Consider the following 27,041-nt stretch of genomic DNA (forward strand, 5'->3'; position numbering starts at 1 on the left):
AACTGAGGAAACAAATCATACTTATGGGCAGAGTACATAACCAAGAGTAGACTGCCAACACAAATTAGCTCAGTGGCATTTTTGGAAAATTTTGTCTCATAGTTATTTGTCTGGGAACTTCTTCCCCCATTACAGTTTGTTTGTTTGTTTGTTTTGTTTTTGTTTTGTTTTGCACATATATGATGATTTCTGGTTTTGTATTCTTGGGATTTCTGGGTGTGCTAGCATACATCTCTCTGGATGTATATGTGTTTCTTGTGCTTTTTCTTTGGCGTTGTTTTTCCGTTTATTTTTTTTTTTCCTATTCTGGTTTGTTAGTTTTTATATCAGCATCACCATCATCATCATTTAGATGTCTGCTTCCTTTCTTAGGAGAGAGAGAAAGAAGTGATGTATATTTGCATGGATAAGAAAGTTAGGAGGCTGTGGAAGAGTTGAAGAGAGGGAATGATAATGAGAGCATAGTGCACTAAAAGTCTACTTTAAATATACATAATATCAGAGAAAAGGAACGAGAAGAGAATTCTGATCGAAGAGACTTGCTGACCAGCTGACCTGCATACAAGTTACACACCGAGCGCATGTGCTGTACTTTTTTTTTTTTTTTTTAGCATTTTTTTTATTACGTATTTTCCTCAATTACATTTCCAATTCTATAGCTTGTCAGCCATGCTCAATGTGCGCTTCTGTGATGCTGCTGCCTTTTTGTCACCTGGGCTCCTCTCACTAACTTCCCACCCATGATACTCTCAGTAACTTTAATAAATCCATTGCTTCACGCATACACATAGGCCAAAAGCAAAACAAACAAGCAAACAAAAGTCCTATTCTTTGGAAGAAGAGACCAAGGAAAATACACAAGGGAAAATTAATTGCCTGTGTGTGTGTGGGGGGGGGGGAATAAGTAAGGATGAAGAAAGATATAGGTGATGATGCCTGCTGACAGAGCAAACTCCAAAGGCCTTTGACGCTGCCACTTATGACACCAATAGTGATGTCTGATAGCAGACACTTCTGTGAAGTGATATTGACTGAAGACAGATTACAGTGAGATGAAGCACAGACTAAGGAGTATGAAGCCAAGATGATTTGGAGAGAGCTGCTTTTCAGGAAGTCTAGGTTGTATAGAAGAAAATGAAGGTCTGAAAGTTAGTATGTGATAACTTTTGAATGGATAAAAAAAAATCAAGAGGTTTTTTTGTTTGTTTGTTTTTTTGTTTTTTTGTTTTTTTGTTTTTTTTGTTTTTGTTTTTTTTTTTTTTTTTTTGAGGTCAGAAAACAAAAAACAAGACATTCTAAGTAAGGAGGATAAAAAAAGAATCCAGAAAACTTACAAAGATTTAAAATATATCTTGCCAGGCACACAACAAATGTTTATAGAATCGCTCTTCTGATTTTGAGAACATCATTCCAAGATAAACAGTCAAGCTCTCTTGGTAGTGTTAGCACATGTTTTAAATAAACAAGAAAAATATTAGAAAACCAATTCAAACTCAGATACTCATAGTCGCGGTTTTTCAACTCTGAGGTCAGCATAAGAGCACGAACGCTTACTAATGAATTCTGCTTTGTCACATTTGAATAGGCCATGTCACATTTCAAAGTAAGCATTTGATGTTAGGATTTATTTTGTTTTCTTCAAGAGGGCTGACTTAATATAAAAAAAAACACTTGATGTGTTGCAAGAACGTTAGTATGGAGCAGATGTGTCGAGATTATTTCATGTGTTATATTACAAACTCTACATGTCTATCAAGTCTGCAGGATATGAAAACACGGTGCAAGAGAAGCAAAATAGTGTGAGATGTTTTAACACTTGCTTCAATGTCTATTTCCTTTTTTTCCGAGACAGAAAACTAGCCAAATAAGAGTGAGTATAGTGTTAAAATGGTGGAGTGTGCAGGAGAATTTCATGAAGGTAGATAATGGCCTCACATTTTCCATACAATTGTTGAGTTGCCAATTCTTAATATAACAAAATATCTAAATAATCTGATACTTTTCCCTACACGCCCTACTTATTGATCTGATATTCCTTATCCCCTAGTGAGAGACAGCTGGTGTGAAAGACAGTCTATTATTGAGAAGCTGCCTATCTATCTGCTGTCAGAGATTTCATTTGTGCCTGATTATTCATAAACCATGTCTCATAATTGTATTCAGAGGCCTTAGTAAAGTACATGGTTATGTGAACTGGAAAAAATGTCAAGTGTGGAAACATAAGATTATACCACTGCATATGGTGAATATTTTTAAAGCAACATACCAATAGCTTGCTGAGTGATAGGTAATCATTGGAAAATTTTGAGGCAAAAGCTGTAGACAACTCAAGATCATCCTATTTTATTCCTAAGATATGGTTAAAATATTATAATATTATTAGGGTAAAAATTATATATTATTTTTTATTTTTTACTTCTGTATGTGTGAGTGAGATGGGGAAGGAGGGAAAAGAGGGGAGAGAGAGAGAGAGAGAGAGAGAGAGAGAGAGAGAGAGGAGCAGGGAGGGGAGAAAGAATGTGTGTGTGCACTGTGTGTTGCATGTGCCTGTGGAGGAGCTGGTAGATGCCAGAGAACTGCAGTTATATGCTTTCGTGATCTGCCAGCCATGCATGCTGGGAAAGCAAACTCCAATTGTGTGCAAAAGCATTAAGCCCTCGTGACCACTGAGACATCTCTTCCTTATGTTTTACTTTAAATCGGAATCTGTAAAGATTTCTATATTTTCCATCTTGTTGGATTTTTCCAAAAAAATCTAGTATGACCTTAAATATGATATGATACTAGTTATCACATCCAGATGTTTAGAAAGTATTAAAAACTCCATTTTTCTTTCTGTGTGCACACATACATGCATGCTTGTATCATTCTATGGTTTAGTCAGAGGACCACCCGCAGGAGGAGTCAGTTCCCTCTTTCTGTCACATGCGTTCTGCCGAATGAACTCAGGTCATTGTACGTGGTACTAAGGAGCTTCACCTTGAGAGCCCAACTTCTAACTCAGTGGTTCTCAGTCTTCCTAAGGCCGAGTCTGATAATACAGTTTCTCATGGTGTGGTGACCCCCCAAGCATACAATTACTTGTGTTGCTACTTCAGAAGGGTAATTTTGCTGCTGTTATGAATTGTAATGTAAATACCCATGATTTTGGATGGTTGATGGCGGTCATGACCTGCAGGTTGTGAACCACTGTATGTTGTTGGGAATGTTGATAAGCCTTGATGTATGTGGCTGATAAACTACGGAAAGCTGGCTCCTGAGAGGAATTCCACAACACATATATAGAAATCTTATTTCACAGCAACATTAATTACTGTACTGGGGTTTTCAAGTTGTTAACTATTCAGCTTCAAATCTAGTCACTCTAGATTTCTTCCTCTTTTTACATCCAGAGTTGTTATTAGAAACCATGGAAAAGATGTAATTAAGATAGGCAAAGATATTTTTGTAAGTCCACCGATTCTGTAGAAAAACAAAATGTGAATCTACATTGGTCGTTTTAAGATAATGCTTTCTTAGGATTCTAAAATCCACATTGCTTTGAAAATACAGCTCTCCTGGCATGGGTTTTATGTTTGTTATTGTGTTTTCTCCCGAATTTTGTTTCTATTGATTTTTTTTTGCATTAACACAATAAAAACAGGTGGCAGTTATTTTCATCATATTTGTTTCCCTTTTGAAATAACTTTTAAGTAAAAAACATCTATAACGATGCTTCCTGTTGCCATTCTTCCTTCACCGGTACTATCCAGGTCTATTGATCAAGAACAGTCAGTAAAATAAGGATCCTGTATATAGTATCACTTCTATTTTGTTACCTCATATAAAACTGTTGTGTTTCCATGGAGAAGAGGCCCATAGCAAATATAGGAATGTCCAACAACCCAGCCTAAGTCAGAAGCTGCCCACCATACCTAAAATAAATAAATAAATAAATAAATAAATAAATAAATAGATAAATAAATACGATATGTCTTAGTCAAAGAAATACCATGTGGTATAAATGTAAAATCGTGGCTACCTCTCCAGGTTTGAGTCCATATATGGAAGACATTGTCCAGTTCAACATGACAGCATAGCCCCCAGTGGGTCTAACCACACCCTTAAAGAGAGGAGACAATGAAGTTAACATTTTGAAAACTGTTAAAAGATTCACTGTCTTCATACAGTATCCCATAAAATTTACAGATTTACGTCATTCAATATTCTGTAAATTACAAATTACATTGACTCATATATAATAGTAATTCAATTGCTGTTTTTGATTCTCTAATAGAAACTCCAGAGCATATGTGTTCATCATTACTATTTATAGCCTAACATTGTTATATGGCATTCTTAATAGTATATGAAAACATTCAATTTCACTGTCATATAATACAATGTTTGTGGTAATACATAGTATTAATATTACATTTATGAATGCACTAAAAGAGCAAAAATTGAAATTACTCAAACTAAATGCAAATTAAATTAAATTTAACAAAAGGCTAAATGAAGTTATCAGTTTGAAATATAGACCACCAGCATAAGAACATCCATTCCCTATGATGATGACAATATGCTGTGTAGAGGAAACAAAGTTACATTCTAATTGAGACCTAATTACACCGCTAAGTGGAAATCACACGGAACAATATAGGAGTTGAGCAACACTTTAATGATGATTTCCAGAACACTGAACAATGCATCCCGATGAGTTAGCCTTAAGGCTAACAGATGTGTTTTATGTTGCATTTGGGGCAAATCAAGGCATTACTACATTTTCACAAATCTGTTTCCAGTACCTTGCCTTAACGCTGGAAACTATCCAAACTCAACAGAGAATATTTGAAATGTGGGCACATGAGTCACCAAGATAAGAATGAATGATAAATATAATTAGATCTGTGTATTTCATCATTGTAAATATTAGTGGTCATTAGTGCCAAAAGACATGGCTATTGAAAGGAGACAGCAAATGTGTACAGATTAAAAACAATAATTTAAAATTCATTTGCCCTTCAAAGCATCTCTGAATTGTTGCCTTCAAAACATTACGCTACTCAGTGGACTAAACAAGTCTTAATTGATGGATGTTCTCTTAGTTGTACACTTTTGGTATCACCGTGCAATTTTAACACATGTAAATGGTTTAGGAGATGGCAGAGAAAAAAATAAATGAAACACAGTGACTTTGCTAGAGCTCCTAGTATTTTTGCTCTCCACAGCTTCCACCAATAAAACGTAGGCGTCAAACTGTGGAACAAATTGTATCCCCAACAATACCTGGTCTCTTGGCAAATATCAGGCATAGCTTTGTTAGCATTTGAGAGCTATTTTCTATGTTGTATGATGAAATTAACATGCAGCTGCCTCTCTTATTCACTTTGGGAATATTAGAAATTGTAAGCCTCTTTCCAATAACCATTCAATACACACTTAGTCACCAAATCTAAATACCCTAGAAGAACTGTATCCTATCTTCCTTTGCTAATTAGTTTCTTTTCTTTCTTTCTTTTTTTTTTTTAACTAGATCAGGCTTGAGTTTATTGATATGGACCCACAGAGTGGATGGAGATTCTAGGTTTAATATGGAAGCTCACATGATTTTTTCCATTTTTTTATTAGGTATTTAGCTCATTTACATTTCCAATGCTATACCAAAAGTCCCCCATACCCACCCCCACACTCCCCTACCCACCCACTCCCCCTTTTTGGCCCTGTTGTTTCCCTGTACTGGGGCATATAAAGTTTGCAAGTCCAATGGGCCTCTCTTTGCAGTGATGGCCGACTAGGCCATCTTTTGATACATATGCAGCTAGAGACAAGAGCTCCGGGGTACTGCTTAGTTCATATTGTTGTTCCACCTATAGGGTTGCAGTTCCCTTTAGTTCCTTGGGTGCTTTCTCTAATTCCTCCATTGGGGGCCCTGTGGTCCATTCAATAGCTGACTGTGAGCATCCACTTCTGTGTTTGCTAGGCCCTGGCATAGTCTCACAAGAAACAGCTATATCTGGGTCCTTTCAGCAAAATCTTGCTAGTGTATGCAATCGTGTCAGCGTTTGGAAGCTGATCATGGGGTGGATCTCTGGATATGGCAATCACTAGATGCTCCATCCTTTCGTCACACTTCCAAATTTTGTCTCTGTAACTCCTTCCATGGGTGTTTTGTTTCCTATTCTAAGAAGGGGCAAAGTGTCCACACTTTGGTCTTCGTTCTCTTGAGTTTAATGTGTTTAGCAAATTGTATCTTATATCATGGGTATCCTAAGTTTCTGGGCTAATATCCACTTATCAATGAGTACATATTGTGAGAGTTCCTTTGTGATTGGGTTACCTCACTCAGGATGATGCCCTCCAGGTCCATCCATTTGCCTAGGAATTTCATAAATTCATTCTTTTTAATAGCTGAGTAGTACTCCATTGTGTAAATGTACCACATTTTCTGTATCTATTCCTCTGTTGAGGGGCATCTGGGTTCTTTCCAGCTTTTGGCTATGATAAATAAGGCTGCTATGAACATAGTAGAGCATGTGTCGTTCTTACCGGTTGGGGCATCTTCTGGATATATGCCCAGAAGAGGTATTGCTGGATCTTCCGGTAGTACTATTTCCAATTTTCTGAGGAACCGCCAGACTGATTTCCAGAGTGGTTGTACAAGCTTGCAATCCCACCAACAATGGAGGAGTGTTCCTCTTTCTCCACATCCTCGCCAGCATCTGCTGTCACCTGAATTTTTGATCTTAGCCATTCTGACTGGTGTGAGGTGAAATCTCAGGGTTGTTTTGATTTGCATTTCCCTGATGATTAAGGATGTTGAACATTTTTTTCAGGTGCTTCATTGCCATTCGGTATTCCTCGGGTGAGAAATCTTTGTTCAGTTCTGAGCCCCATTTTTAATGGGGTTATTTGATTTTCTGGAGTCCACCTTCTTGAGTTCTTTATATATATTGGATATTAGTCCCCTGTCCAATTTGGGATAGGTAAAGATCCTTTCCCAATCTGTTGGTGGTCTTTTTGTCTTATTGACGGTGTCTTTTGCCTTGCAGAAGCTTTGCAATTTTATGAGGTCCCATTTATCGATTCTTGATCTTACAGCACAAGCCATTGCTGTTCTATTCAGCAATTTTCCCCCTGTACCCATATCTTCGAGGCTTTTCCCTACTTTCTCCTTTATAAGTTTCAGTGTCTCTGGTTTTATGTGGAGTTCCTTAATCCACTTAGATTTGACCTTAGTACAAGGAGATAGTAATGGAACAATTCGCAATCTTCTACATGATAACAGCCAGTTGTGCCAGCACCATTTGCTAATTAGTTTCAATTAAAACATGTTGGTGTTTTTTATGGTCTAGGAAAGTAACGTTTGGGTATTAATCATTTTTCCTAAAAACCTTCCATTCTTTTGAATAGAAAACGCCGTAGAGTTTCTTTTGTATACTATATGTTTTTGTATATTACAGTAGAGAACACTATTTAATGCCAGCAATGATTTCAATTATGATGTTTCTTTTCACTACACCTGACATAGCATTTTATTTTATTTTATTTTATTTTATTTTATTTTATTTTATTTTATTTGAAAAAAAAAGCTTGATGTGAGCAGTTTTCATATTCTGGGATTATTAATTTTTTTACTAGCCTTGTAAAACTATTTTAACTGTTACTCAAAATATGTGAGATATAACCATTAGCCCTTATGTTACATTTGAAAAATGGAGACAACTACTTATGAAAAGAAGAGAAACAGATGTGATCATATTTTAAGCTCAACTTTCAGGAGAAATTCCAATAAGGTAGACCAAAGTGCCTGATATTCTCATATTCTGAGATGCTTGAGCACAGGAGGTTCATAGAGTTTATTCCATTTTTCTTTGTCCTTTATCTGAAGAAGCATCAGTGTGTGGGACTCAGTACTTTGTCCAATGTTCATGAAAGGCTGTTTTAATTTGTATTTTTTTCTTGACTTTCATTCAGACAGTATATTTAGATCATACTTTACCCCCAACTCCTCCCAGTTCCTCCAAACCTTCTTCCCCATCCAGTTTATGTTTTCTCTCTGTCTGTCATTCAAATATTTAATTTGAAAAAAAAAAACAGAAAAAAAGAAACACCCATTCACACAAACCCCCTAAAAATCAAAATAAAGAAGCAAAATACTGAGACAAAAATCACAAATGTCAAAACAAAGAAAACAAAGAAAAATGAAATAAAACACAAAAATAAAATTGAGTTGATTTTGTGTTGCCCCAATACTTGTAGGCATGCAGCCTGCTCTATAGTGTAGTTGATGAACCCACTTGACTCCATTAGAGAAAAATGAGTTTCCCTTGTCCGTAGATATCAATTGCATATAGCTTCTCAGTTAGGTTTATAACCTATGTGCATTTCCACCTCTCACTGCTGGGACCCCATGTGCTTTGAACCTGTATAGGTCTTGAGCATACTGCTACAGTCCCAATGAGTTCCTATGTGTATCAGTCCTTCTAGGTAAGGAAGATGCTGTTTCCTTGGAGTTATCCTCTACCTCTGGCTCTTAAAATCTTTCCATGCCCATTCAACATAGATTGCTGAGACTTGAGAGGATGGGATCGATAAAGGTGTCCTATTTAGCACTAAGTACTCCAATTTTTCTCAGTCTCTGCAAATTTCCCAGCTGTAGGACTCTGTGTACCTAGTGCAAGAAGCAGCTCCTCTGTTGGGGGTGAAGTGGGGCACTTATCTAGGGACATAGCAGCATGCTATTAGGAGTCATGTTGTTGCTATATTTCTTTAGCAGAATAATAACATTAGTCTTTGCCCTAGGCCCATGACATATCTAGAATCATGTTCTTGGATTGTGCAGTATTGGGTATGTGCTCCATCATGGAATAGACCTTCAAAGAAATAAAAACAATGGTTGGTTACAGGCAGTGGTGGCACATGCCTTTAATCCAAGCACTTGTGAGGCAGAGGCAGGAGGATTTCTGAGTTCGAGGCCAGCCTGTTCTACAGAGTGAGTTCCAGGACAGCCAGGGCTACAAAAAGAAATGCTGTCTCAAAAAACAACAACAACAAAAAATATGGTTGGTTACTCCCAAAACCTTTCTACTGATTTTACATCAGTTTATATTTTAGGTGGGTCACTGCTTTAGGTCATAGAATTCATAGCTATTGATATTGATGGTTACATTTTTCTTCCAGGAGGATTCAGAGTACCTTCCAGTACCATATACACTAGTTAGTAAGGGTGATGCTTCTAGTCAGGCATGAAGTAGATTTTTCCACATACAATGACACATATAAGTGTTATCTTAGTGCTGTTGTATTGTATCAAGGAATTATTTATTAACATTAATGGACTAAAATTTTAGATGGTAAAATGCAATGTCTAGATATTATGAAGAGTAAAGGTATGGGCTATAAAACTAAGTATTAATGCAATAATAAAACCTACAAGTTAAATTTAAACTATGAAAATGTTTCTATTTCTCTATAAAATGACTACTTCTTGGCATGATGCTTAAAAATTTATTGTAGAAATGAATCAATAGTTAAGCCTATGCTATCAAAAAAGAAAAAAAATTATGATACTTAGCCATTTAAATTATAAAAGTTAAATCAAGATCAAGAAAACTATTTAAACAACCCTATAACCCCTAAACAAATAAAGGCAGTCATTAAAAGTACACACAAACTTTATATGCCCCAGAACAGGGGAACGCCAGGGCCAAAAAGGGGGAGTGGGCAGGTAGGGGAGTGGGGGTGGGTGGGTATGGGGGACTTTTGGTATAGCATTGGAAATGTAAATGAGCTAAATACCTAATAAAAAATGGAAAGAAAAAAAAAGTAGCCCAACTTAAAAAAAAAAAAAAGACCAGAGCCAGGTGGTTTTAGTGCAGAATTCTATCAGATTTTTAAAGAAGAGTTAATACCAATACTCCTCTAACTATTCCACAAAATAGAAACAGAACAAATACTGCTAAACTTGCTCCACAGGGCCACAGCCACTCTAATAACCAAACCATACAAAGACTCAACCAAGAAAGAGAATTTCAGACTGATTTCTCTTATGAACAGTGATGCAAAATATTCAATAAAATACACACAACCAAATCTTGGAACACATCAAAGATATCATACATCAAGATGAAGAAGGCTTCAACCTGGGGATGCAAGGATGATGCAGTCTATGAAAACTCATCAACCAAATCCACCATATAAACAAAGGGATAGAAAAAAATCACATGATGATAAAATCCAACACCCCTTCATGTTAAAGGTGTTAGAGAAGTCAGGGATACAAGGCATATACTTACACATAATTAAACAGCATAAAGGAAGTCAATAACCATCATCAAACTAAATGGAGAGAAACTTAAAATATTTCCACTAAAATAAGGGACAAGCCAAGGCTGCCCACTTCCTTATGTAGCCAATCTATCACTTAAAATTCTAGCCAGAGCAACAATACAACTAAAGGATATCAAGGGGATACACATTGGAAAGGAAGAAACAAAAGTATCACTCTTTGCAGATTATATGAAGTATATATATATATATATATATATACATATATATATATATATATATATATATATATATATATATAGTGTGTGTGTGTGTGTGTGTGTGTGTGTGTGTGTGTGTGTGTGACCCCAAAGAGTCTACCAAAGGTGAAAACACCTTCAGCAAAGTGGCTGGATACAAAATTAACTGAAAGTAATTAGTAGCCCTCCTTTATCCATAGGATAAATGGACTGTGAAAGAAATTAGGCAAAAAACACCCTTTACAATAGCCATGGATATTATAAAACATCTTGATGTAACTATAACCAAGCAGGGATCGCAGGATAAGAACTTCAAGATCCTGAAGAAAGAAAATGAAGAAGACATCTGAAGATGGAAAACTCTCCCATGCTTATAGATATAAATAGGATTAACATGGTAAAAATGGCCATCTTACCAAAAGCAATCTACAAATTCAATGTAATTGCTTGAAAGAGAAATTTATATGGAAACACAATAAATGAAGCCAGCCAAAACAATCCTGAATAATAAAAGAATTTCGAGAAGAATCATCTCTGATCTCCCGAAAATTCTGATCGCAAGTTGTATTACAAAGCAATAGTTATAAAACTGCGGGGTATTGGTACAAAAACAGACAAATTGATCAATGGAATAAACTGAAGATCCATAAATAAACCAACCCATCTATAGACATTTAATTTTTGATAAACAATCCAAAAGCATGCAATGGAAGAGTTAAAACATCTTCAACAATTGATGCTGGACTAACTGTATGTCTACATGTAGAAGAATGAAAATAGATCCATATTTATCACCCTGCACAAAACTCAAATCCAAGTGGATCAAGAACTTAAACATATAACGAGATACTATGAATTTTATAGAAGAGAAAGTGGAAAATACCCTTGAACATGTTGGTACAGAACACAATTTCCTGAGCAGAACACCAATGTCTCAGGCTCTAAGATCAACAATAGATAAATGGGACTTCATGAAACTGCAAAGCTTCTGTAAGGCAAAGGACACTGTCAATAGGACAAAATGACAGTTTACATATTGGAAAGTGATCTTTACTAGCCCTACATCTGACAGAATGCTTATAACCAAAATTTACAAAGAACTCAAGAAGTTAAACACCAACAGTCCAAATAACCCAATTAAAAATGGGGTACAGAACTCTAGAGAGAATTCTCTACATAGGAATCTCAAATGCCTGAGAAATGTTCAAAGTCTTTAGTCATCAGGGAAACACAAATCAAAACAACTTTGAAGTTCCATCTCATACCCATCAGAATATCTAAGATCCAAAACATGCTGGCAAGGATGTGGAGCAAGGGAAACACTTCATCATTGCTGGTGGGATTACAAACTTGTACTACCACTTTGGAAATCAAGTTGAAATTTTCTCAAAAAATCGGGATTTGTCTGCTTCAAGACCCAGCTACACCACTCTAGGGCATGTACCCCAAAAGTGCTCCAAAATGCCACAAAGACACTTGTTCAACTTAGCAGCTTTATTCATAATAGCCAGAAACTGGAAACAACTAGATCTCCCTCAACGGAAGAATGGATAAGGAAAATATACATCTACTCAATGCAATACTATTCATCTACTAAAAACAAAGACATCATGAATTTTGCAGGCAAATGGATGGAACTTGAGAATATCATCCTGAGTGAGGTAACCCAGTCCCAAATGGGCATGCATGGTATGTGCTCACTTATAAGTGGATATTACCCATAAAATACAGGTATCATGCTACACTCCATAGACTCCAAGTAGCTAAACAAGAAGGAAGGCTTAAGCAAGGAAGCTTGAATCTTACTTAGAAAGTGGAATAAAATAGTCATAAGGGGCAGATGGAGAGGGGAAACTGGAAGAGAGGTGGGAATGGGTAGGGAAAGGGGGATTCAGGGTAAGGTGTTGGAAAGGACAGGAGTGATGGCTTAATAGCCATGAAAATGACCAGAAATTCTCAATTGATGAGGTCAGGAGGTAGGGGGTAACTCCAGGTTGAGACAGAGCCCTGGGATAAGGGAGGCACACCCAAGAATCAATGAGGGTGACCTTAGCGGTGAATCAAAAGAGGCAACCTTCTATACCCAAGCAGGAGCCCCAGTAGAGTGATAGAGACACCCACCCACAAAAATTTCAACCCCAAATGTATCCTATCTACAATAAATGCAGGGATGGGGAAATGGAACAGAGACTGAGGTAACGGCCACTCAATTATCAGCCCAACTTGAGACCTATCCCATGGGCGAGCACCAATCCCTGACACTATTAATGATACTCTGTTATGCTTGCAGACAGGCACATATAGTCCTCTAAGAGGCTCCATCCCACTGCTGACTCAAATAGATACAAACACCCACAGCCAAATAGATGGTGGAGTTTGGGGATTCTTGGAGGAAAAATAAAGAAGATTGCAGGCCCCAAATAGGATAGGGACTCCATAAGAAGACCAACACAGTCAACTAAACTGGCCCCTGGGGCTCTCATAGACTGAACCAACCAAAGAACATACACCAGCTGGACTTAAGCCTCTCCATACATATGTATCAGAGTGGCAGCTTGGTCTTCATGTGGGGTCTTATACTGGAACAGGGGCTATCCCAAAAGCTGTTGGTTGTACCTGGGATATGTTCTTCTAGCTGGGCTGATTTGTCTGGCCTCAGGTGGAGAGGAAGTGACTAGCCTTTCATATACTTGCAGGGTCAGTGTCTGGATATATCCAGGGTGTCCCCACCCACTCAGAGGAGAAGGAGATGGGGGTTGGAGGAAGGATTGTGGGAGGTAGTGATCGGGACAAAGCAGTGAGCAAGTTGTAAAATGAATAAGTAAAGAGATAAAATAAAATTAAAAAAATTAGACAGCAACAGTGCATTAATCAACTATAGTTATGTAATTTGCCCAGGCAACCTGAAATATTCAGACAATAGACTATAAATTTCTGAGACTTCTTAATGGTGTAGAAATAAGGAACTACACAGACTCTTATTCACAGTGTGGATATTTTATGAGTTCATAAGTAAAAGAAGAAAGAAATATTAGGTTTTAACAGACATTATTATAAATATTAACTCACTAATAAAAGAGAAGCATGTTTTGTTTCTTGCCTCTAACCATGGTTGTCAGGTAAGGATAATTGCAATGTGAAGGAGAAATGTTGTTCAAACTCAGAACACCAACTCATTGCATTCTCAGAAGAGAAATTAATAAGAATCTAAAAATAGATGTTTTTAAGAGTCATTCTTGCTACATTGCCTAGGCTGGCCTCAAACACCTGATCCCAAGAAACCCTCCTACCTTCAGCATCAAGTACAAGAAACTATAGATGTGTTTGCCCAGCTTGGTGCTAAAGAGTGTAATTTTAAGGCAAATATTAATTACTGTGGTTAAAGTAAAAGTATTTATTCAAGAATAATGCTTCCCTTAGGTATTTCAGACTTTTTAGTGTCTTTTACCACTTTCTACCTGTGTTTATACTCCATCTTAAATGTAAAAGTCTTAGGAATCTAATGCAATCTCAGAAAAACCCCATGCAGTACCAACATTCTGGACTCTGCAGGACCAGAGGTAAACTCTATGATATAGAAAAGCTGAAAGTTCTTCATGTGATTATAGCACTTAGTACTTAAAAGAAGGCCTGAAATGAATACTGTCTCAGAATGAGAAGTACAAAAATTAGATATTATTTTATTTTTGATCAAATAAAGATTTATACAGTATGGAAAAAAAATCAAACACAATGTGCATGAGCATTTAGGATGTGTAGGAGGAGAAAGAGTCAGTTTCCTTCAGGGGTGAGGCCTGACATAGTGCACTGTGTATGCCACAGAATAGACATTTAGTCCATGGATTTTTTTTTGTTTCTGTTTTTGTTTTTTGTTTGTTTGTTTGTTTTTTAGGTTCTTTTTTTCTTTTTTCTTTTTAATTTATTTATTATTATATGTAAGTACACTGTAGCTGTCTTCAGACACACCAGAAGAGGGTGTCAGATCTCATTACGGATGGTTGTGAGCCACCATGTGGTTGCTGGGATTTGAACTCAGGACCTTCGGAAGAGCAATCAGTGCTCCTATCCACTTTGCCATCTCACCAGCCCATTGGTCCATGTTTTGATAGAATAAAAAACTAAACATTGAAGTGATTAAGCATTTGTACCAACAAGACAATAGTTTTTTAAAAGTTCTTTTTCTTTCCTGAAGAAATCCCTCTAAGTCATAGAACTTAGTGAAGCATCATAGAAGAGATGGAATGTTTCCATCGGAGATATTTCCTCAAATACAAAATCTCTTGCTACAGGTTCTTATGGACCCGAGACTATCCCTGGGGAGGACTCTTTAGCAAGCTTTGTAATTTCTTATTGATCTGTACAACCCTGAGTTAGGGGGCTAAGATGTAACAAGTCCAGCACTTTACCGGCAAGCATTGTACCAGAGATGAAAAATAGTCACTTCTTTCTATTTCTCTCTCTCTCTGTCTATCTCTCTGTCTCTGTCTCTGTCTCTGTCTCTGTCTCTGTCTCTGTCTCTGTCTCTGTCTGTCTCTCTCTCTCTCTCTCTCTCTCTCTCTCTCTCTCTCTCTCTCTCTCTTTCTCTCTCCTGTTCCCTAGGGCAGGGAAGAGAAATAAGTGTACACAGAAGGAACAAAATTTACCAAAGTGTTGTGAACCTATAAAATGCCTTATCCCCGCCTTTCCTTCCCTGCTTTAATTTCAGCACCATGCTTCTGCTTGTGTTTCCCCCCCCCCTTATTCCTTTATTAATTGGCAATTGAATTTTTTTATCCTTTACTGATTAAACTTGAGTGGAGATAAAGGTGATCATTATTAAACTCTATTGAGTGCAGTCATGAGTAGCAGACAAACTATGAAAACCACAACAAAACTAACTTGTATGAGAAGTAGCTCAGCAATAGATGCTTAAATATTGGCAGCAGCCAACAAGCCAACCTCTCATGCAGCTCCCAGTCAACTCTGGGGCTGGTAGATGTAGATAAAAATACCACTCTGACATACATCTACAAACTTAACCAAAGAGCTGACTACCTAATGTAGACTTTGTATATGCATGTAATGTATAGAATCTCAAGAGAGTATGTGAGATATGTGTAGGTACCTATGGGTATAGACATACATGAGTTACAGCACATGCATAGAGGTCAGAAGAAACTCTCTGCTGTTGATCCCTGGCATCTTCTTTATTTGAGACAAAGTGCTGCTATTCACTGATGTTTTACCCAAACTCACATATGTGCGAACTTCCAGTACTTCTCCTGTCTACCTCCCATCTCCAGGTAGACACCCCAGGATTACAGACCTATGTGTTCTCCTGGTGTAGCTTGTTATGTGAAATCTGGGGGTCTGTCCTTACTCACTGAGCCATTCTCCAGCTCAAGAGTGTTTTAAAACACATTAAGTACTTTGAAGTACCTTTTTTTTTCCCTAAGGAAAAAAATGCTGCATGGTGGCATAAAATTTATAGGTCAATGTTTCATTACTGCAAATACACTCATCTTATGTTCATAGTTTCCAACACAATTAATTTTTATTATGCTTTTAAAATGAAATAAGGATTATAGGCATGAAAAAGAAGGCTCTGAAACAGACCAACTGTAGAAAAATTGTTCACCAAATATTTTGAAGTCCTGTCTTGGTCATAAATAATAAAATTGCTTGGAATAAAAAGAGTTGGGATATATTCTAAGACAAGCATTAATATGTAAAGTATATAATAAAGTAAGTTGCATAAAGGTATGATGTCAATGTATACCAAACAATTACAAGTCTTAAGTCTCCAGAAAGGAAGAAAATGTGTTTGAGGTTCTGAGAGATATCTTGCCATTTGTTCTGTGGGATTTCTCTACTAACTTAAACAATTCATTCTGCAAGAAAGAGGAAGGTCATAACAATAAGGGAACTAGTAAAACCTAAATAGCCCAAGAGCTTAGGAATTTACAAGACTGAAAAATGCTCTACCCCAAGGAATAGGCAATAAGCAATGGCAAGAGGAAAGGACGCTCTCCAGTAGACCGGCCAGCAAGTTGTGTAGGGAGCTCCAAGGATTCTGAGTTCACGAGCTATCATTCACTCATTTGACAATGCTTTGGCCAATGCAGCTAGCTGCCTTTACACCATTTATGCTCTCCACAGAGCAACCTCGAACAAATTCATTAGTCCAGCATCATAGACGTGGCACAGATTGTTTCTTTGTTCTCTCATCAGTGTGCTGTGTGAGGAAAAAGCATTCGTTGGTATCTCTTCCTCGAATGTTACAAAATGCAATTGGTAGCTGGACAGTTACTGACAGAACCAGGGATTCGCTGTGGAGGAGAAACTGCATGGCCCTTGCAATAAGGGGGAGAACATGCAATGGTAGCTGACTCATCCATGTGTAGATTATTTGTGAAGGCAATATTTGTACAGCCACCTGTCTTCGGGGTTTTATTGCTATAAAGAGATACCATGACCACCATAACTCTTTTAAAGGAAAACATGTCTTTGGCGCTGGTTTACAGAGATTTTGTCAATTATCATGGTGTGGAACATGGCAGCATGCAGGCAGACGTAGTGTTGGAGGGGGTGGCTAAGAGTTCTACATCTCGATCTGCAGGCAGCAGGGAATGAACTTTCTTGAGCTTCTGAGATCTCCAACATAGCCACACCCACTCCAACTTTATGTATAGCTTGCTATACATCAAGTATTCAAACACATGAGTCTATGAGGGCCATTCCTATTCAAACCACTGAACTACCTTCCCCTATATTATAAAGGACACTCTGCCTTCTTACAGTACTAGAGTTTGTATGCTTTCTGATATTAGTGATAAGTCCCGCCATGAAAGCCTAATCTTCTTCAGTGCTTCCAACTGAATGCCTGTGAGGGGAATCCCTTGGAGAAACACGCCTCCAGGATGAATTAAGTCCACCTCCGGAGCATGGGGATGCCCTTACAAAACCGGATGGATTAGGGAATATATCGCAATCCCTGGAAATACCATGTATCTACCAGGACAGGAAGCATATATGCCTGTTGTGTGTCCTTCGCTGTGCACAATGAGAAATACAACTGAGACAGAGCTGTCTTCACAGGGGAAAAAAAAAAGCCCATATAAAGGAAGAATTGCCATGGAAACAGACATTTACATGTTATCTTCCACATAAGCCTGGGAGTGGGGGAGGGGCGTAGGGTAAAAGAGAAGATGAAATGGACACAGCTTGGCTTGCCATTTCTTAACATTGGGAGGCTGCAAGAGAAAGGCAGTACAGGTCAGATGTGTGCAGCAGATTCCCACCTAACACTCAAATTCTTGAAACTCGAATGAAGAATCAGAGAACGAGTCAAGGACAGAATAAGTTTGAAATGAGGGGGGGAAATGCCCTTCAAGTCTTGCCTTTAATACAAAGGAAGTGATAAGCCTCATCATGCAGCATGTAGATGATGGCTTTGATAATAGTCCAGTGCAGGAAACTGAGATAATCGGGGAACAGTCTGCCATTGAAGAGACTGAACTAGTAAAGAATTTCCAAACAAGAATGAAAGCAGCTCTCCCAGACTGCTCTGTGAGGCTGTAGGACATGTGGGTTAATAGGATCAGTCTGGGTGCGGTGGAGGTAGAGAAATGGAGTTCCCTAACTGCTTCATTCCTCAAGGAAAATGATTGTATACCCTGAGGCAGGATAAGGAAAATCAGTAGATGGTACATTGGCTCGTTTGGACTGAGCCATTAAAGGCTGTTGCTTATCACTAACTGATCTCTCCATAAGAATCAGAGGCAAGAAGACCACGGAGGAAGACAGAAATTACTAATGGCACTAATTATGAGAGAGGTGGTAGTTTGATCTCCAGTTCACTGGGCTGGAGAAGACTGTGTTCATTAGGAGAGTTGCAAACGTTGATTCATCAGATAACAGAGGACTGGCATGGGCTTTGTGATAGTTAATGTCAATTGACAGCTTGTCTACATTCTTAATTATCTAACACACAAACTTCTGGTAAGTCTGTGAAGAGTTTTCTAGATTAGATTAATTGAAATAGGAGGAGGCACCCTAAGTGTGTATGTTACCATTCCATGGCCTAGGATCCTATACTGTGTGATAAGGCTCAGTGTGCCCTTGAACTCTGAGGGAAATACAAAAGACATGTGTGCATGAAGTTATTTATAGAGTATTCATTTAAAGCAACAGGAAGAGTATCTAACATGAAATCTGCAGTGTTTGCAGCTGTGATGAACCTGACCCTGTGGTTCTTAGTTCTTTGGGTCTAGATATTCAAGAAAAATGTTGAGGAGTCTGAAATACTGGTTAGAAAATCCCTTGAATATCACAGACATAATTTGATAAGCTAATGCCATCTGCTGGGAGTTTGGAAGGACACAATGCCGTGCTAAATACAGATGGCAGTGGCCTTATTTATGAGGTTCCAAAATCTACCAGAAACTGGGCTAGAGATCACCTATGTTATGTTCTGGGAAATAATCTGGTTGCATTCTGCCTGTGCCATGAGAACTTTAGTGTGGCTAAATCCAAAAGCAAGGTTAATGTTCGGCAGAAGAAATCTCAAGGAAAACAGTATTAATGAATGCATGTCATGTTCTAAAGTACTTGTCTTTGTTTAGTGTCATTAAAGAGAAATCAACTGTTCTGCACTGATAGAACCGGTCTCCTAGTGGATAACATTCCACCCTTGCAAGGCTCCACCTATTGAAAATGGAAATCAATTTGAAAACATAGAGAGCCTAGACAGAGTACAACATAGGATGAAGTTTCCTGCTAAAAACAACTGTCAAAGATCTTAGGTCCAGTGAACATCAATGCAATCTTAGCTCAAGGGGGACAGACTCAAATCCCAAAGAGCAAAACAATCTAGACAGTGCTACATACATGGTATTTGATTACAGACATAAAAGATACAAGAGTGAGGGCGATAGGAAATCATGGAGCATATGCCAAAGGTTCTCCAACACCATGTGAAACAGGGCTGTTATTCTGTGCAAATTCCTGAGGTCACTGTGTAAAGCAATGATGATGAAGTCCAAGTTTCAACGGAGATACAAGGATGTGGGAGATGCCAAAACCATGGAGAGGCTGCCAAGAAAAGCTGGTTACACAAGTAGAGATGGCCCAAGTTCTACTTGCTTCAGGTGGCAGAGTTGCAGGAGTTAGCTAATCAGGGCATCTCAGGTGATTTCATCGAAATGTCTAGGTGCCTGGCATGGAGCTGCAGGATTCAGAATGTGTCCCCGCTGAATTTCAGTCTTTTTATTTCCCTTTTCCTTGCTCTGTCCCCATTTTCCCGTATAGAATTGGACTATTTATTCTGTGACATTGTATATAGGGACAAGGGAACATGTTTTTATTTTTAATTTTATAGAAGCTCAAAAATCAAGCAATTGTTCTCATTCTCAGAAGAGACGTAGTCTTTAGACTCTCCAACAGTATTAGTGTTGCTAAGGACTATAAGTTCTTTATGAGGGACTGAATTTATTTTACACAATGATATGATCAGAAGCTTAAGGGTACAAGGAGTAGAGGTTAATGGCTGGAAAATTGTCCACTGGGGAGCTGGGCTGATGGCTTAGTGGGGGAAGTATTTGCCATGTATACATGAAGGCCTCAGTTTAGATAGGTAGAACTCAGGGAAAGTTCTTTTAAATAGTGTATGGCTGTAATCAGAGTGTCCTACAGAAATGGAGGGTAGAGATATGAGAATCTAGAGCAGTAAATGAGGGGCATATCTCAACAAAGTGGATGACAAGAACCAATATCTTCAGTTATCCTCTGACCACACATACCCAGTGGCATGTACATGCCCCCCCCCATACACAGTCTCTCTCTCTCTCTCTCTCTCTCTCTCTCTCTCTCACACACACACACACACACACACACACACACTGTGGATAAAACATAACTAACTGCCTCAAAATTTTGCTTTCCTGACTTCTCTATCTTGATGGATGGAAGCCTTGAACTGTGAATCAGAGTGTGCACTAAATTGCCTTCTTTAAGCTTTATATTTTCTTTTGGTTTGGTTTTGTGTTTTCTTTTCATTTCGGTTTTTTGGGGGAGGGGGATCAGGAATTTTATAGCAGCAATAAGAAGACCAAATAATATGAGGCTTTGGCAGCTTTGCCAAGTCACATGTTGGGACATGGGCTTTATGAAGAAGGTTCTAGCAGATCTAAACGATTTAGGCTGGCATGCAAACCAGGTATCTAAAGTGCCGAAGCAATTGGGAAAGAGAATGGTGACCAAAAGTTAAAACAAACAAAAGAAGTCAGTCCAAGTGAGTGGAAAAAAAAATGTCGCAAGATCTGGGTCCAGCCAGATGAGCTAGGGGAAAAAAAAACAAAAAAAACAAAAACAGAAACAGAAAACCAGGTGCTAAGCTAGTTACATCAGGATTGATTGAACTCTTAGGCAACGAATAATGGGAGATCCACGTGATAAAATTATCTAAGTAAAATTAATTTTAAAAAATTGAGCTTGTGCTAGGAGTTGGTGGTTAAAGTTTACATTTTCTCTCTTTAAAGTTTTTCTCATTAACGTTTCTCATTTAAAGTTTCTCTCATTAAAGTTTACATTTTCTCTCTTGCAAAACCAGTGCACTGGGTGTAGTAGAGATTTCCACTCTGTCCAGGAATCTTTCAGTAGCAGGTGTAGCTCATTGAAAGTCAAGGGCTATGGAACTTCTCCAGAACTTACTGATAAGTTCTTGGAAGCCCTCTCCATTGGCAAGCAACCAGAACATGGCCCTACTCTGTCTTTGACATAAACCAGGCCCAAATATACAATCTGACCCCCATCAAGGATGTCTGGTTTGGGGATATGCATAGTGGCAACAATACAGAAATAACCCAAGATCTGAATGCCAGATGACTGACGGAAATTAATTGTGGATAGTAGAGGGTGAATGACTAGATAGCTTATCAATGGCAAATGTCATTCATTGGGTGAAATAAATGATACAAACCATGGGAATATCTCCATACTGTATTGAATGGTGATAATATTTATTTTTCGTGTCCCTTTAACCATTTAAGACCAATGGACAATGGCATAAAAGAGACAACACTGCCCAACATGTGTAAAATTAGGTTTCACTATATTATTCTAATTTTTAATGTTTGGGAACATTTGTAATTACAGTATAGACAGCATTTAAGGAGATTGAAAGAAATATTCTGTATAGAAAATTTATAGAATACAAGTGTTCTCGCTCTCTCTCTCTCATACACACATACACACACTTTTTTAAAATCCCTTGCTAGAGAAGGATTTCTATCCAAGTTAGCTCAATAAACTATTAAAGGTTTTGACTGATGTAATTCTATTTTAGAATTAGAGAGTAGGTCCCTAATGCTAAGAACTTCACATGTTTTAGTTATAGGACATGGAGAAATCAAGATGAGATTACAGTGTAAGGTCCTTCTCCTTTGAATGGCTTTTGTGATATTATGCACACCATTATAGGGGTAAATTGTCACCCATGCTCTGCTTGGTATGGAACATGCATACTAGACTACCAATATGACAGGCCACTATGTGTCCTTTGGCATGACTGTTATAAGTTCAAACAACTGTTTTCTGATTCAATTTTAGGATCTTTGTACTGAGGAATTTATTCTTAATACTGTAGCCTGAGACAAAGAACTATGCCTGTGGAGGTCAGGACCCAGAAAGGAAATCATCACTATTATTTTGTTAAATGGATGTGAGGTGCCTGTTAATTGCTGTCTAAATATTTGATTTTTATACATAGATCATTAAACATTGGTTGGTTGTGAAGGGAAAATTATTTCTCCAATAGATGGTGATTACTGCAATTTCATAACAAGTCATGTTCCCGAGAATAAGTGACTATTACCATAGCATTGTGGCCCAATACTCCACCACACATGAAATAAAATAACCAGACTAAATATAGCAAACCCTGTAAGACTCAGGGAACATGATGGAAAAGCAAGTGGAAAAAAAAAAAAAAAAACGCAAGAGAATCGGTAGGGGCCAAAGAGCTTTACAGCTGTTTCCTCCAAATTGACATATTCCCTATGGTAGAGAGATGAGGTTCATAGAGTGTGGGAACTTAATGAAATATACAAAGCTTGGAAAGACCCGGATGTTAAATGATTTGCAACACACCATCGCTGAGGTGGTAGAAGAACTCTAATGAATTGCTAGAGAAGTGAAAAGTCTCTGACAGAATTCCTAGGAAGTAGATGGGGAGCTTCCATGGATACAGCTTTTGTCTCATGCTGAGATGATCAGTGTGGTGATGCAGCGACCTCTGCGTCACCACGCTCCCCCTAAGGACACCTCACCTATGTTCCTGTAAGCCACAGCACTAAAATCTCAAGACTGACTGGGATAATTTCTTTGATGTGTCACAATGCCCCATCTGTAGTAAAGAGTTATTTATTCACCTCTATCCAGGAAAAAAAAATCACACAACAGCATACCACATGTCATCTTTTACAAAATCCACCCACTCTCTGGTTTGAAAGCCAGACCTCCGCATGGATGATCCACAAGGACTTGTACTCAGGTCCCAGTGTAGCTCAATGGATCAGGCTCATTTCCAGTTACTGACTGTACTGGTATTAATAGCCCCAAAATACACCACACACAATATGCTCAGCACCTGCCTTCATTCCCACATCAAGACCATCTTCTTTTCTTTCACATGTATTTAATGTCCTGGTTTCTTTTCAGTCTCATTACTAACTTTGAACCAAGTCTGATTCATACCAACTACTGGTGTTGTTCTAAGTAAAATTCTAAGCCATGTAGCCTGAAGAAAAAAAAAAAAAAAGAAAGAAAGAAAACAATCTCCTTGTGTCTGTTGTGTATCTCCTCCACCAACTGATTACTGTCTGTATTACATTAGTCATATCTATGTACACCCTCACAGGTCAGAATAACTATGAATTACTCATATTTTATCTAGTTTTCTCCAACATTGAAATAAATTTTCTTCAGGATAATCCATTAATTGTGAATAGATACGATACAGAAGAAACAGCAAAAGATTATTTTCAGTTCAGGCATGAATGAAAGAAACACATAAACACACATACATACTTGTGTGTGTGTCTGTGTATGTATATATATATGCTTTTATGTGTGTACATATATACTATGCATAATGTATATACGTAATATGTATTACGTATATATAATGTATATAATGTATATGTGTATATATGTCTATATTATATATACATTATGTATATATGTGTGTATATATATATATATATATATATATATATATATATATATACACTGTCTAGGCTTTTAACCATGTAAAGTTGAGATGTTTGGTGAAATGAGCCTCTTGAGTTTATCCAATTGTAAATATTAGGTTTTTCCTTTCATATTAAGATTTTTTTAAAAAAAAACATGTAGTTTTGCTGAACTCAGTGTAATTTCATGTCCAGTTGAACTGCATGGGACTTGTGAGTAAGAAAAGCAAAATGATAATAAATCAGTTGGACTGCTTATACAAACAAATCTTGGTCTTCAATAATGAAGAAACATCTATTTCTCAGGTAAGTAGAGTTGTAAAAAAGAAGTCCTAGATTTTAATTCAGTAAAAACAAATATAGTTTTATATATGCACATATCTAGCCAGCAAAGCAACGAAAGATTATTGAGCATCAACTGTATGCAGAACACAATAAAAGAAAACAATATGATGAAACATGTCATCACAGGGGATGTATTCTCCTACCAGATGCTGTCCTTCTCACACATAACTCTTCCATGGACTACCTTACGTTTTCTCTTTAAAGGAAATTTAATGGAGTCATTATCTTAGTATGCTTTAGATTACATTTTTTTAAACTTTGTTGCTCTAAATACCTAAGGATAATAAAGAAATACCACTAAGAGGCATACAGAATTTTGAAAGGTTGGTCTCCCTGTAAAATTCTGGTTTAATGAATATTGAACCATCTAATGAAGATAAACAAGGATAATATGAATATGAAGTTGAGAGCAGGATCTATCACCAACATGCTATTTGTTGACACCACTCATGACTGTTGACACCATTCATGAATATTGATGCATTCCTTTTTTTTTTTTTTTTTTGCATTGCAAAACCACCTTTCATGAAAGATTGATGAAAGGATGTCAAGTATCTCTTTATTATAAATCAAATAGTTGAATGGATTGGATAAATTGCCTCTGACTCAAATTGTCTAGGTTTCCACTTCTGATTTATAACAAGATATTGAATGATCCTTGGTCAAAGTTGTATTTCAAGGCTGGCAAGATGGCTCAGAAGGTCAAAGTACTTGCCACTCAGTATGATGTCCTCATTTTGATCACTATAGCCCATGTAACAAAAGAAAAGAACCAATTCTCATCTCCTGTCCTCTCACATTCTCAAGCCTGCTGTGGCATACAGGGCTACCCCTTAGATACACACATGCGCATACACATACAATGTAAATACTTGAAAAAATCCACTTCATAGTGTATAGAATGTAATCCTCCATTTAAAAGAATAAGAATACTTTTTCAAATATATCTTTTACTTTCAGTTCAAGTATAGTGCCACCAATTTATATTAGTAAATTATCATTTGCTAATAAGTGATGTATATCAATATTTCAAAATATCATTAAACCAATCAATATTAGTTAACTGCATACCGACCTTATGAATTTACTAAGTATTTATTGCTGACTACTGAGAATTCTGAATAAATGTGATGAGCAATTTTCCCTTTAAAAGTACTTGTACAATTTTTATTTGAGGGTTAATGGAATTATGTTTAAGCATCAAGCTACAATCTGCAAACATTTTCATTTGCTAATCAGACAGATACCCTGACACAATGAAAACCCGCCATTGCGCATATCTCAAAGGCAATGAATACCTTAGGCAGCCCAGTTGTTCCAGATGTGTAGAGAATGTACAATGGATGCTCTGAGAGAACAGGCACGCAGTCATGAGACTGGGCTTTTGCCATTTCTTCTTCCCAATCAAGATCACGACCTGACATCAAAGGAACTTTCTCCTACACAGAAAAAAAAAAAAAAAAAAAAAAAAGGAAAACGTGGACAGTGAATAGGAGATGAAGTTACAGAAGAATGAAGGAGGGGCTTAATCTTTATAGAAATGTGATCTTTCATGACACTCACATTGCATGTGTGAATAAATCTCAAAGTTATAAGGGAAAGTAGATGTTTTATAAACTATCTTTTAACATAATTCAGGGGTTTGATGTTAGTTTGAATCTCATGTGTTGTTAACGCACTCTAGAATTACCTTTAAGCACTCCTATGTGATGTTAACTTGTTTTTTGTTTTGGTTTGATTTGGTTATTTTCTTTTGCTTTTTTGTTGTTGTTTTGTTTGTTTTTATGAATCCATGGCTTAATTAACTCAGAGATATGGTTCAAAATATAAATATGCACAAGTAACTTGAAAAACTAAGTTCCAGCTTAACTTTTTAATTTGGATCCTCTGACCTTAACAGGAAATATCACCTAATATATACAAACATTTTTACTTTTTTTTTAGATTTATATATTTATTATATGTAAGTACACTGTAGCAGTCTTCAGACACCTCCGTAGAGGAGGTCAGATCTCATTATGGATGGTTGTGAGCCATCATGTGGTTGCAGGGATTTGAACTCAGGACCTTCAGAAGAGCAGTCAGTGCTCTTAACCACTGAGCCATCTCTCCAGCCCTCAAATATTTTTATATAGGGACATTTGAGTGTAATACTTCAGATGTCTTTTTAATGAGGCAATTAAAGATACTTTCAGGGATAAGAAAGAGTTCCACTTGTGTTTTCTCAAAAGGGAAAACAATTTTTGAAATTAGAGTATGTGACAGAGTCAAAATGTTTTCCTCCTTTTCAGTCATTAATATAGTTGAAAAAAAGTCTCATTTTTCCTTTCTTAAGAACAGGGATTTGTTGGTACAAATTTTGTGGTAACAGCCATATCAATGAATAGATATGACTTTAGATAAATTTAAGCAGCATTTAAGAGGGCACAAAGGTGAAGAGTAAGGAGTGAGCTGGTGGAAAAGTGGCTCTAGTGAAAAAATACATTTATGTAGATAGGAGAACCTACAGGCTTCTTCTTGAAATAGCCAGTTCCTTTCCAGGGAAGGGATTTTTTTGTTGTTGTTCTTTGTTGTTTTTTTTTTTTTGTTGTTGTTGTTTTGTTTTTTGGTTTGGTTTGGTTTGGTTTGGTTTGGTTTGGTTTGGTTTGGAGACCTTGTCAAATTCTGCATCTTTGACTGGCCTGAAACTCCTTATATAGACTTGGCTCTAAGACCAGAGATTTGCCTGCCTCTATCTGAAGAGTTCTCTGATTAAAGACATAGCAGCATATTTTTACTTAAGAAATATGTAAACAGAACCAAGTTCAGAAGAGTAAATAAACAACAGAGCCAAACATGTATGTAACTATTGACTTCATCAAGATGATGTCTGGGCTACTCTAATAGTTTCTAGGGCATTCACCAAAAAAATAAAAATAAAATAAAAAAATAAAATAAAATAAATAAAATTTAAAAAATAAAA

At 37.2% G+C, this 27,041-nt stretch overlaps 1 protein-coding gene across 3 annotated transcripts in view; it reads right to left on the reverse strand.

Moving 5' to 3' along the window:
• The window catches only part of Acss3 (acyl-CoA synthetase short-chain family member 3), a 190,248-nt gene that overhangs the window by 86,322 nt on the left and 76,885 nt on the right, over positions 1–27,041 (reverse strand). For all 3 annotated transcript variants that reach the window (XM_030245151.1, NM_001142804.2, NM_198636.4), the window contains exons 5-7: positions 25,378–25,518; positions 4,022–4,102; positions 3,819–3,914 (exon numbers count right to left, since the gene is read on the reverse strand). In XM_030245151.1, coding sequence (XP_030101011.1) covers positions 3,819–3,914; positions 4,022–4,102; positions 25,378–25,518 — 318 coding nt within the window. The remainder of the gene's footprint in view (positions 1–3,818; positions 3,915–4,021; positions 4,103–25,377; positions 25,519–27,041) is intronic.

This window comes from Mus musculus, chromosome 10, assembly GCF_000001635.26.
Source record: "Mus musculus strain C57BL/6J chromosome 10, GRCm38.p6 C57BL/6J".
In the NCBI taxonomy this organism is placed as follows: Eukaryota; Metazoa; Chordata; class Mammalia; order Rodentia; family Muridae; genus Mus; species Mus musculus.